This window comes from Mesoplodon densirostris, chromosome 12, assembly GCF_025265405.1.
Source record: "Mesoplodon densirostris isolate mMesDen1 chromosome 12, mMesDen1 primary haplotype, whole genome shotgun sequence".
In the NCBI taxonomy this organism is placed as follows: domain Eukaryota; kingdom Metazoa; phylum Chordata; class Mammalia; order Artiodactyla; family Ziphiidae; genus Mesoplodon; species Mesoplodon densirostris.
In genome coordinates this window covers 88,821,040-88,834,632 of record NC_082672.1, presented here as the reverse complement: position 1 = coordinate 88,834,632, position 13,593 = coordinate 88,821,040, and the positions used below count along the sequence as shown (strand labels likewise).

Sequence of the window (13,593 nt, the reverse complement as noted above, 5' to 3'; positions counted from 1 at the left end):
TATTTGCCAATAGTGCCCTTTTATTAGTATCCTGTTCAATATTCAACTGTTAAAGATACCTGTACTCTATAACCTTTTTCACTCTTTAATATATATCCAACAGAAATATATGTATGTGTGCACCAGGCAAATGTATCAGAATATTTGTATCATCCTTACTTGTAAAAGCCAAAAACTAAACAACCTAAATGTCTATAGCAGTAAATGGATAAATTATAGTTTATTAGTATAGTAGAGTACTACACAATGATGAAAATGAATTAGGACTAAATACAACTGTGTGAATGAATCTCATCAATGTAATATTGAGCAAAAGAAGCCAATCAGAAAAAAAACCCTATATGATTCCATTTATAAAAGTTAAAAATAGTCATTGATTTACATTGATGTGTATTCACTCTTTTTTCATGTATGTTTTCGTTACGTTTTGTCTTATTTGGTGGATTGTTTAAGTCCTGGTTGGAACCTGTGTGCCCGTGTGGGACAGGTTGACTGATGGGTGCGACTGCAGGGTGACCCAGCGGTGCCCTTAGAGGACCCCCGCACCACTGTCTCTGTGTTTTTTCTCCTTGGTCTGTCAGTTTCTCTAAGGAGAAGCCTTTTAATTTTTGTATTTGGTTGCCAGCCTTCTGGAAGCTGATCAGGGTGAGGCAGTTAGGCCTGGGACTGAGGTTCTCACAATTTGGTCTAGATTCTCACATATCTCATCATTTAGTATATAGATTTTAAACACAGCAGTTTAGTCCTACCTGCCTCTGTATACTGGTGATTTTCAATCAAATCCTCCTCCTACCAAGGTGAAGGAAGTACAGTCATCTGACCACGTGGAGATGTGGGGGGGCATCTGGCATTCTCTGCCACTCCACAAGTAAACCTTGAGCCAGTATTCCTGTTTTCATCTGCATGGCTACTTCGGGATTTGATACTTAAGATGTCTCCAACGTAGGAGACTTTTCAGGGTTCCGAGCTTCACACTCTACCCCCACTCCACTTGATGACAGGTTTTCTTTATCTCCACTACATCAAGGTTCATTCTGGCCCTGTTCTATCCTCCAATAGTGTATTATTACTTTTAGTTTGCCATTGTCTTAATGCCTTATTCTTTTGCCTGTGTGGGTTTATGTCTTTCTGATTATTCTCTTGTTCATTCAACATGGGATTTTAGAGGAAAGGATTAGAGTAATCATTTATCTGAAACTTCAGACTTTGATTTTCAGGTTTAGGAAAAAATTTTCCCTAGCCATCATTAGCAATATGAACTCAGACTCCTACGTTGAAGAGACTGTCTAAATTTCAAAAGAAATATATTATGGCATATTAAGGAGAATTCTAGGAACGTGGGGGGAAGAATGCTATAAAATTTGGCCAAAAATATAATCAGGGTATTTTTCTTTGAAAAGTAATTTGGTGACTGAATTATAAGTGATGTTTATTATATATTTAGTTGATGAAAATGCGACTGGAAAATCTAAATACAAACAAATGAATAATGGATCTTATGTATTTTACGGAACCAAAGAAATTTATCTAACTGACCAATTATAGGTAATTTATTCTGAATTTTTATGAAAGTGAGAGATATCTGAATTGTCATAAAATCAATCATTTATACCCTTTTTATCACTTTATGAGACCAAATTTTTGGTATCTGAAGGATCTTTTAAAGTTCATTTCTGCTAAATTCTTCTGAATTTATGTACTGTTTGAGTTATTAAATAAATAGTGGGCTGAGTTAACTTAGTAGAATATATGTATGTAACATATGTCAATACATGTATATAATTCTACATATATAAGTATATATGTATATAATATATGCATATAAATTAATGACAGGGATCAGAAAACATTTGTTAGAACTTTTTTTTTTTAATATTTATATTTATTTATTTGGCTGTGCCAGGTCTTAGTTGTGGCTTGCGGGCTGCTTAGTTGTGACATGCGAACTCTTAGTTGTGGCATGCATGCATGTGGGATCTAGTTCCCTGACCAGGGATTGAACCCGGGCTCCCTGCATTGGGAGCATGGAGTCTTAACCACTGCACCACCAGGGAAGTCCCTTGTTAGAACTTTTAAGAACATATTTATGTAAAATGGTTGATGTTTGGTATTCTTGAATTATGATGTATATTTAGTATAAATGGAAATAGTCATTTTTAGGTTGTTGAATTTTCTTTCTTGAATTCTTAGAAGGCTGCAGGTTTAGTATATCACTTCATTTTTAATCAGTTACACATAGGTTGTAAATATATGTGGTATATGCTTAAAGAAATAAAATAGTAATAGATTTGTTTTCCTGAGAATATCTCTTGTAAATATTGGTTTATAGAAAGTTGGTAGAATTTAAACTTTGCCCAGCTTTGAAAAGAGTAGAAAATTAATCTGAAATTAGCATTTTAATCTGATTTACAGATTGTATTTATGGACTATATTCATTACTGTAGTGATTTATCTTTTTTAAATACTTCTCAAAGGGACATCTTCATCCTGATGAATCGTCTAATGCGATTTTATTTATTTATTTATTAGAAGGTGTTTTTATACTGTGTTTATCTTAATAATGAGGTTAATGTGCCGTTCATTAGCAAATCACACATTAGCCCTCTAAGTTTGCTTCTGGTCGTGGTAAGGAATTTTACTTAGTTTGTTCATACATTCACGCACCTTGTGTCAGTGTTAAATATGAAAGATAACTGGTTTTTGCATTACAGTGAAGTTCTAACCAGTTGACTTTTAAATCTAATGTGAAAACGCCAAGTGTACATGGGAGTTGGTCACTTTTCATTATCCTTTATTTTACTTGGAGAAATAATACAACATTTCTCACCAGTCATCTTGAGTGGAAGAATGCACAATCTTTGTGGCCTGGCTTGATGTATGAATGTAAATTCTCCAAATTCCATTTAGAGCTAACCTATAAATTATAAACTAATTTCAATTATTTAACTTTTTAGAGCTAGAAATTTTATTCATTAAAGCAAAAATTTCACAGCTGCTTTAGTTGAGGAACAAAATCTTGATTAATTTTTTTATGTGGCTACAGATGCTTCTTCATTAAGTTTCTCTGGCTGCTAAAATGGAAAAGAGCCAGAACCTTTGAGTTAGGAAAGTAAAATCGTTGGAAATCAAACACTGTTTCAAAGTATGGCATGATCAGTGGAAAGAATAACAGAGCTCATTTAAAGAAGTCTGCATAAGACATCTTATAGGTAACCACTGTGCATGGTTCATGAACACGTGAGTTTAAGATGTCTTGTAAGCATTGTTACCTGTATTTATTCTTAAGGAGACGTTATCCTAAGTAGCCATTAAAGAAATAAAAATTTTTAGTGTGTATATTATTTACCACATCTAGAAGTTCCCAAATTACCACTAAGATGAATCTGACACCGTGTGGTTCTTACACAGATCATTGTGAAGTTTCTGTATTTAGAGACATGAACTACTTACAAAAGACATTCAGCGGATTTCTTTGGCAGAGTATTCGCCAGCAGTGTTCCCTAATGACTAATGAGACACTGTACTTTCCACCGTAGTTACGTTGTTTGCCAGTAGAAACCTTCAGGTATGTGTGTTTTCGGGAGCAGAAAGGAGTTGGTAAGGAAACGGAGAGTGGTTCTTTGTATTTAATTTTTCAGTGTTCTGCATATGTATGTGCTTTGGAGAAAATTATGTGGTAAAGTCAGGTAAGCTCCTTTTGAAGAAATATCTTTCACGTGAATACTGTAGTAGGTCATGTTTCTGGTAAATCTGTAAAGAAAATTTCCCTTCTATGATTTAAGATTTTACATAGGGTAAATGGTTTTTAAATGTGGACACAGTAGTAGAGTACAGTGATCTTGATATGGTGATCTTATAGTGATCTCCTGGGTTCTGGAGGGAGCCTTGCCTGAGCTTGACATTGTGAATCTGTTACCTGGTAGCAGTGTGAATTCAGATAAGTTATTTAATCTTTCTCTGTCAGATCAGTTATTTAATCTTTTTCTGTCTCCTTGTTCATAAATAGGGCTAAACACAGTATTTCACAGGGGTACTGTGAAGAGTACACTGAGTTAATAAATGAAACACATTTAGCCTAGCACCTTCAGTGTTGTATAATCAAATGTATAAATGTCAACCATTTATTATGTACTAAATAAATTGTAACTTAATCTGTAGTATGTTCACATGATTAACTGATTTCTTTAACATGTATTAAGTTATTGGTTAGTTTTTTTCCTTAGAAAAATTTTATGTGAGGCAGTTTGTATTGACTTAATTATTGAGTAGATAAAAATTTGGTAAAAGTTTTTAGCTGATTTTGTTATGAATGGATGCTTAGTTCATATGATAACAAAACAGTGTGAATCACCATTATTTTCCTCCCATCTGTGTCATCTTCGGCACTTTACAAGGAGTATTGTTTTCATTTCTTACTGAAGCCAGTGATAGACTAGATGGCCAAGCGTGAGTTTTGTGATCATTAAGAACTGGGTTTGGATCCCAGTTCTGCCTTATCTCTGGTGATCTTAGGATCATTCAGATCCCTCACCTTTGGTTGTACTCTTCTTTTAAACTTAGGTAGTAATGAAAATACTTATCTTTAAGGATTGTTATTGTAAGGGTTAAATGAGATGATGCATGTAAAAGTGTTTTGGTGGTTAGGTCAGAATCAGGTACAGATGAGTTATTCAGACAAGATACAGGATATTAGAAGGCCTTGCTAATTTTTTATGGGGAACCCCAAATAGTTTATGAATTTAATCTGGGTTTGGATTTTATGGTTTCTTCAAAGTATGAATTTAACTTTTTGGGGAATTAACTGGTTAGCATTTGTGTTCATTTCGTTTTCTGAGTAAATAAAATATTTATTCTGTATTCTGAGTAAATAAAATAGAAGAAATTAATATTATACTAGGAAATTGCTCATGTTGTTATTCATAATTTTGACTTATTAAGGGTTTCTGAAAATGATGCTAAGGTTACAGTGTAGTTCTAGTATACAAAATCATAGCTAAAGGTTACATTTCTGAATCAGTTTTTCTAAGTTAAACTTCAGGAAGGAAAGATATTATGCCTATGAACTGACTATATTTCTTCATGTCAGAATTTCTGTGTTCTCACTGTCTTCTTTTTCTCTTAAATTAGTTATGTTAAATGCTGTGAAAATTGTGGATAGTAACAGACTTAACATAGCATCAGGTACTGTTTAAGTATTTTACCATAGGTTAACATTTGATCCTCATAATAAGCATTGTAAGGAAGGAGATGGTATCAGTATCTCCATGTTACTGATGAGGAAACTGAAGCTCAGAGGTTAGTATCTCCCCAAGGTCAAAGCTGGTATGTGACAGAGCCAAGATTTGAACCTACAGCAGTAGCAGCCATAGAGCCTGTGTGCCTGACCCTGACTACTACCCTGCAAATCCTTTTTACATTTTTGATTGCAGTAAAACATTGTTGAATAAAAAGATTCTAATACCATAGCAATCTGAGCATGCAATCTTTGGAAGCTAAATTAATCTGTAAAGGTGATTTTTAATTTGTATACTGTTTTTTGGTAGATATTCTAAAGTGCATTCCACTCAACTAATTCTCAAAGTACTACACCTATACTGGGTGTGATTAGTTTTGTGTATATTTGATTATTTAGATCAACTTAATTTTTATTTCCTCTATGTTCTCCATGTAAAATTAGATTTAAATTTTTAAGTACTTTTTATTGAAACATAATGTATAGTTAGGAGTGCAGTTATCATAAGTGTGTAGGTTGTTGTATTTTCACAAACTGAACACGTCTTGTGCAACCAGCACTCAGATCAAGAAGTAACACTACCGGCATCTCAGAAGTCCCCTATCCTGACTTCTACTTCCACGGAGTAATCTCTCCCTTTTTAATACACACACACACACACACACACACACACACACACACAATCATTATTGTTTCTAGCTTCTTTTGCTCAACATTATATTTATGAAATTTTGATGAGTACTGTCTGATACTCCATTGTGTAAATATACCACAGTTTATTTCACTCATTCAGTTCTTGCTGGCATTTTAGTAGCTTTGTTGTTTTACTGTTGTTAGGGTTAGTGCTGCTGTAGATACTCTAGTTCACGTCTTTGTTGAACATATTGGCATTTCTGTTGCGTATATAACTAGGAATAAAATTACCGGGTTGCAGGATATGCATATATTCATTTCTAGTAGATACCACTAAACACTCTCACTAGTGTTATGTGAGTTGACCTTTTTCCACTTCCTTTCCATAAAAACTTGTTTTAGTCATTCAGAAGGAGTGCAGTAGATTTCATTGTGTATTCTGTTTTTTTGAAATAACTTTACCGAGGTATAATTTACATACAGTAAAATGCACTAATTTCAAGGGTACAGTGGGAGTTTTGACAAATGTATCACCTGTGTAATCACCACTCCAATTAAGAAAAATATTTCCACCATCCCACTATCTTGACCAACCCCCACCCTCTACCCATGCCCCCGGCTACCATTGATGAAATTTCTATCACTATAGCTTAGTTTTTGCCTGTTCTGGAACTACTTGTAAATGGCACGTAAGTACAGTATGCTCTCTTTTGTGTCTGGCTTCCTTCATTCAACATAAAGGTTTAGAGCTTCATCCATGTTGTTGCATGTATCAATAATTTCTTCCTTTCTTATTGTTGAGAAATACTGAGTTTATTTTTATGAAAAAAGTTATTTATATATAAGTCGTATGTTATTATTTCTCTTGAGTAAATGCTTAGGATTGGAATTGCTGGTTCGTATGTTAAGTGAATGTTTGACTTCCTAGGAAAAGTACCAAACAGTTTTCCAAAATGGTCATGCCATTGGACATTCCTACTAGTAGCATGTAAAAGTTCCCATTATTCCACATCCTTTCCAACACTTCGTATATTTAATCTTTTTAATTTTAGGTCTTCTAGTAGGTGTGGTTTATTTTGTATTTCTCAGGGACTTATTGGCTATTTTCATATCTCTGAAATGTCTTTTCAGATCTTTTGCCTTTTATTGGGCTATTTTGTTAATCTAGAATTCTGAGAGTCTATATTCTGAAAATAAGGATGTTTTTGGATATGTTTTGTGGATATTATCTCCCAGTCTGTATTTTGGTTTTTCATTTCTTAATAACATTGTCTTTGGAGGAGCAGAAGTTTTTAATTTTGGTAAAACCCATTACATCCATTTTTTTGGTTTGTTTTCATTGGAAGTTAGGGCTTTTTATGTCTTTGACTCTAAGGTTACAAAACTTTTTTGTTTTGATCTAGCTGTTTCCTAAGTTTAGCTTTTGTGATTGGGTTTGTGATTTTCTTTTTATATGTGGGTAAGGTAGAGATCAAGGTTTTTGTTTATTCTTTTTTTTTCTCATACAGATATCTAGTTGTTCCAGCACAATTTGTTGAAAAGATTGTTCTTGCTCCATTTTATTACTTGGCACTTTTGCTGGAAGTCAGTTGACCATGATGTGTGTGTGGGTCTAATTCTGGACTCTACTCAGTTCTGTTTGACCTATATGTATGTGCTTTTGATGATAGCTTCTATAAGAAGTGTTGAAATCAGATAGTATAATTCCTCTGATTTTGTTCTTTTTTTCAAAATTATTTTTTCTATTTTTAGTTTTGACCATGTTTAAATAAGTCTTAGATTTGACTTGTCAAAAAAAAAAAAAAAAGCCTACTGGGATTTGTTGGGTGTTGCTTTGAATCTGTAGATGAATTGAAGAGTATTGACAGGTTATCAATATTGGGTCATTGAGTCCCCTAAGAATGAACATGGTATCCTTTAGATTCTCTTTAAAATCTCTCAGCAGTCTTTTATAGTTTTAAATATATGTATCATGTCCATCCAAGTTTTGTTAATTGTATCCCTAAATATTTAATTTTTTTGATGCATCCATTGACTGGATCATAGAACTTTTCCATAGGATTTTTCTCCTTTATGTGATGAAATATATTAATTTTTTTGAGTGTTAGAACAACCTTGCATTAAATAAAGCCCACTTGGTCATTGTTTATTACCTTTTTAGTAAATTGGTGAGCATTACCATTATCCCAGAAAATTTTCTTCAAAAAGTTCTCTTTTTATCTTTGCCCCCCCTCTCACCCCAGTGTCAACCATTGTTGTGGTTTTTCTTTTTTGACTGTAGTTGAGTTTTGTCTGTTCTAGAAGTTTATGTAATTAGAATGAAACATAATATACTTTTGTGTCTGGCTTCTTTCACTCAGCATGTTTTTCAGATTTATTTGGATTGTGTATACCAACAGTTTATTCCTTTTTATTACTTAGTAGTATTCCAAGGTATGAATATACCATAATTTGTGTTTACTCCTGTTGATGGACACCTGGACTTTTTCCAGTTTTTGGCTCTTAAGAATAAAGCTGCTCTGACCATTCTTGTTTAGTCCTTTTTGTAGACATATATTTTAACTTCTCTTGGGTAAACATTAGGGAGTAGAATTGCTGGATTTTACAGAAAATGCATGTTTGTTTACTTTTAAAAAAAACCTGCCAGATCTTTTCCACAGCATTTGTATCATTTTATCCTCCCAGCAAAATTTATGAGACTGTTGGTTGTTTCACATCCTTGCCAACATTTGGTGTTGTCAATTAATTTCACCTGTTTGGGTGGGCGTGTAGTGGTTTCTCCTCTTCCTCTGTGAAGTGTCTATTCAGATCCTTTCTGTATGCCTTTTGAAATTGCCTTGTCTTCTATATTTGTGTTTTTTTAGGTCTAGGATTTCTTTTTTTTTTTTTTTTTTTTTGGCTGTGTTGGGTCTTCATTGCTGCACGTGGTCTTTCTCTAGTTGTGGCGAGCAGGGCCTACTCTTTGTTGCAGTGTGTGGGCTTTGCATTGCGGTGGCTTCTGTTGTTGTGCAGCACGGCCTATAGGTGCGTGGGCTTCAGCAGTTGCAGCACACCTTCCCTAGAGCACGCGGGCTTCAGTAGTTGTGGTGTGTGGGCTCAGTAGTTGCGGCATGTGGGCTCTAGTGTGCACGGGCTTCAGCATTGTGGTGAGCAGGCTCAGAGTTGTGGCGCACAGGCTCCAGAGTGCAGGCTCAGTAGTTGTGGCGCACGGGCCCAGTTGCTCAGAAGCACATGGGATCTGCCCAGACCAGGGCTTGAACCCGTGTCCCCTGCGTTGGTAGGTGGATTCTTAACCACTGCACCACCAGGGAAGTCCTTAGGATTTCTTTTGAGAGTCTGGGTAGAAGTCCTTTGCCAGATGTATGTTTTACAAATATTTTCTGTTTTCTTAATAAGAAACCTTTGCTTACCACTGAGTTACGAAGATAGTCTTCTGTTTTCTTCCAGGATATTTAGCTTTTATGTTAGTTCTATAATTCATCTTGAAATAATTTTGGGGTATGGTGTGAAGTAAAGGTCAAGGGTTTTTTTCCTTCTATAAACCATTTGTTTATTATAGAAAACATTCTTCCCACTGGGTTGCTTTGGCAGTTCTGTTATTGAAAGTAAAATGATTGTCTACATGAGGGTCTATTACTGGGTTCTCTAATCTGTTCCATTGATCCTTAATACCCCACTGTCTTGATTACTGTACCTTGTTTTATCTTCTTCCAGTTTTGTATCTCTTTTTTACGACGACTTTGGCTAATCTAGGTTTTTGTATTCCCATATAAATTATAGAATCACTTTGTTCATTTCTACAATAAAAAGCTGGTGGGATTAATTCAATTTTTAAAAGAGGTATAGGTCTATACAGATTTTCTTATTAATTTATTCTGACCATATTTTTTGTTGTTACCAGAGGCATAGTTATAATAGCTGTTTTTACTTCACCATCTGGGTTATCACCAGTGTTGGTCTCCATTGATTGTTTTTTTCTTATCACACAGTTTTGATTAGTCTACAGTTGACAGCAGGGATCCAACATCACATTGAAAACTGTAATTATATCATTGTAAAATTTTTGGTATATATTCTCTCCATTATCCCCTTGCCACTTCCAGCAAAAAGGAGTGTTTTTTACATGATCTCTATTGATTTTTTTACAGGGCATCTTCTCTACATTCAGTTTCATCCAAGTCATTCCGGGATTTCTTACTAGAAGAAAAAAAATCTATTACTGGCCAAAGCTCAGGAGATCATGTCAAAAAAGTTTGTTTTAAAGGAATTGAAAGTTCCCAGGCTGCAAAAGTTGTAAGGTAATAATCATTTTCCTACCTTAAAATGTGCTGTGGTGGTTCTGTATCCTGAAATAATCTTTAAAGATTTATGAGGTAGATTTTTATATATTTTTTTACATTCAAAATTAACGTGTCAACTCCTTGGCATTCCATGTCCAAACTACATTTGAGTGCTCCTTGTAAACATACACACACTTATACATATATATTTTATATATATTTATTTCATAAATGTAGCATTACATATGTATACACATCTCATGAGGTTTTTCTATTCAAATTTTTAATTAGAAAAAAATTTTAATTGGTTGTTTATCATCCTCTGTAATGACCCTACATCTATTATATTTTTTAAAAAATGAATAGTCTTCTGAAATAGAAGAAAAAACGTAAGTTATATGGTAAGTTATATGATGAGTGTTGTCCTGTAGACCATGCTTTTAAATAGAAAGACATAACTTCTTTATTTTTTCTACTTCAAGACACAAATCTGCTTCTATTTGTATTCATCTTATCTTCCTTTCTTGTTTTACAGTAGAAGAGTTATCCTTCCCATCTAAGGCTAGGATTTATACCTGTACCTTGTATCTTAACCCCTTTCCACTTCTGAAGGCTTCAACTATTAAATATCCCTCTCTTTTTCTTACGCGGTTTCCTTCTAAGTAGATTTTTTCCCGTCTAGTTTTGAATATGCGCAGGTCTCTCACACGTGGAATGGGTGGGGTAATCGATCCCCTACTTATCCCCCACGTGTTTTCTAGCAATTGTCCTATTGTTACCAATTTCCTGTTTCCTTCACAGCCAGATTTCTCAAAAGAGCTGTCAGCACCCTCTCACTTCTCAATCCATTCTGGCTTCCAATCCCATTACTAAACAAACAGTTCAGGCTAATAAGTTCAGCAGTGACCTCCATATTGCCAACACCACGGACTTTTTACATGACTCGTCGTACTTGAAGTTCACTTATAGGTCGTCTTCTCATTTCACTTATATTCTTTCTATGCTGATATTTCCTGAGCTTCTATGTTGAGTTACCAGCTATACCCTAAAGACTCAAAGTTAAACTGCCTGTCCACCTCTGTTCTCCATCTGCCTTCTTGATATCACCAATGTTCAGAAATACCTTAAACTTTATGTCCACAACCAAACAATGTTTTCCTCCTAGCCTTATCATAAAACCAAATCAAACAAAAACACAGACAAAACATAAAACCAGCCTATTCTTGATTTCTCTTCCTCGGTAAATGTCATTTGCAAGTCTTTGACATGTCCATCTTCTTCAGCAATTTCCATTCTTTCAGCAGGACATGACAGTTTTATCTCTTAAATATTTCTCAGATCTATGTATTAAACCTCATCTCCACTGCCATCACCCTCATTCAGACTACTGTGATCTTTCACCTGGGCCATCTGAGTAAGCCTCCTAACTGGTCTTGTCGTAGCCTTTCTTCCTCCTCTACAATATATTGAGCTAGTGTGTGTGGTGGTTTGTTTTTTTTTTTTAATGCAAATCTTAACCTCGTAGGATAAAAGCTAGGCTAGGGTTCTTATATGGCCTTCAAGGCCCACATAGTCTAGCCCCTGCCAGCCTCTTTAGCTTTACCTTTTAATATGATCTCTGTATTTTAGCCACCTTGGCCTTCTCTTAGTTTCTCAAATACCAGTTACTTCTTCCCACTTACTTACCCTTTGAATAGTCGACTCTCCTCGGATCTCTGTTCAGTTGTATTTGAAGAAGTCTGACTTCTCGTATTCTCTTACTGGGTCAGTTTCCTGTTATTACATCTTCATAGCGCTTCTCACTCATCACACTTAGCACAGTTAGAGTAGTCCCTCCTTATCTGCGGTTTTCCTTTCCGTGGTTCTGGTTACCCGTTGTCAACTGTAGTCTGAAAATATTAAATGGAAAATTCCAGAAATAAACAATTTTTAAGTTTTAAACTGGATGCTGTCGAGTAGTGTGATGAAATCTCTCGCCATCCTGCTCCATCTTACCTGGGACGTGAATCATCCCTTTGTCCAGCGTATCCTGCCTGTTAGTCACTTAATAGCCATCTGAGTTATCAGATCGATTGTCAGGGTATCACAGTGCTTGTTCAGGTAACCTTTATTTTACTTAATAATGGCCCCAAAGCACAAGAGTAGTGATGTTGACAATTCAGATATGCCAAAGAGAAGCCATAAAGTGCTTCCTTTAAGTGAAAAAATTGAAAGTTCTCAACCTAATGAGAGGAAAAAAACTGTATCCTTAGGTTGCTAAGATCTGTGATACAAATGAGTCTTCTATCCATGACATTATGAAGAAGGAAAAAGAAATTCATGTCAGTTTTGCTATCATACCTCAGAATGTAGAAGTTACGGCCACAGTGCGTAAGTTCCTAGTTAAGATGGAAAAGGCATTATATTTGTACAAGATATTTTGAAAGAGCTAGAGACCACATTCATATAACTTTTATTACAATATGTTATAATTGTTCTATTTTATTATTGTTGTAACTTTCTTATTGTGCCTAATTTATAAATGAAACTTTATCATAGGTATGTACGTATAAGAAAAAACATGGTATGTATAGGGTTCAGTACTGTCTGCAGTTTCAGGCATCCACTAGAGGATTTGGAATGTGTTCCTGTGGATAAGGGGGGAATTACTGTAAACTTACTATTGGTGTGATTCTTTGTTTAATGTTTTCAAATACAAGTATTTTAATGTCTCAATTTTTAGCTGTATGTTCAATGAGAGTGAGGAAGATTGATCTTTGCTCATCACTGATTAGAATGTTTCCTAGCATGTGGTAGGTGCTCAGTGAGCATCTGGTGAATGAGGAGAAGAATAAATGAAAAAAAATTGTAGCTGTTTCAAGTACCATTTACTTCTAATGTAATGAGTTATATTGTATGCCTTAGATGTATAAATGTTAAGGTATGAATGTTACAATTGTTTTTGTAATATTTTTACATTTTAAATTGAATGTATTTTTTAAAATTTATTTTCTTTGGATAAATACTTTTATTTGTCGTGGAACTTTAAAAATTTTAAGGATATGTGGTTTCATACTTGATCGCTAGGGTGTGCTATACCATCAGGCTCTTAATTGTGAAAACTGGTCTGTGCTGTTAGACTGCTTTGCAAATTTTAGTTAAAGGAGTGTGTGATAGTATGCTATCTGATAGTATCATGCTCTCCATAGCTTGGGTGTTTGGCAAGTGGAAGTTAATGTTTTAAATAGCTGTTTGTTATCATCTGATCACTGAGAAAGAAAACAGCTTGGGTTTCATTTTTAATTTCATCATAGAAAATATGTTATCATAGGAGAGCTTTTTTTTAAGGAAATAATAAAACATAACAGATAAAGTAAAATATTAACTCAGCAAATTATGGGACACTTGACATACGTACAGTATTCTGCTGGCTTCTCTTGGGTATATATAAAAGAAGTATAATACACA

The 13,593-nt window shown here is 34.6% G+C and overlaps 1 protein-coding gene across 9 annotated transcripts in view; it reads left to right on the top strand.

Moving 5' to 3' along the window:
• Positions 1 to 13,593, top strand: part of IBTK (inhibitor of Bruton tyrosine kinase) — a 186,356-nt gene that overhangs the window by 164,531 nt on the left and 8,232 nt on the right. For all 9 annotated transcript variants that reach the window (XM_060115369.1, XM_060115367.1, XM_060115368.1 and 6 more), the window contains one exon: positions 10,015 to 10,164. In XM_060115369.1, coding sequence (XP_059971352.1) covers positions 10,015 to 10,164 — 150 coding nt within the window. The remainder of the gene's footprint in view (positions 1 to 10,014; positions 10,165 to 13,593) is intronic.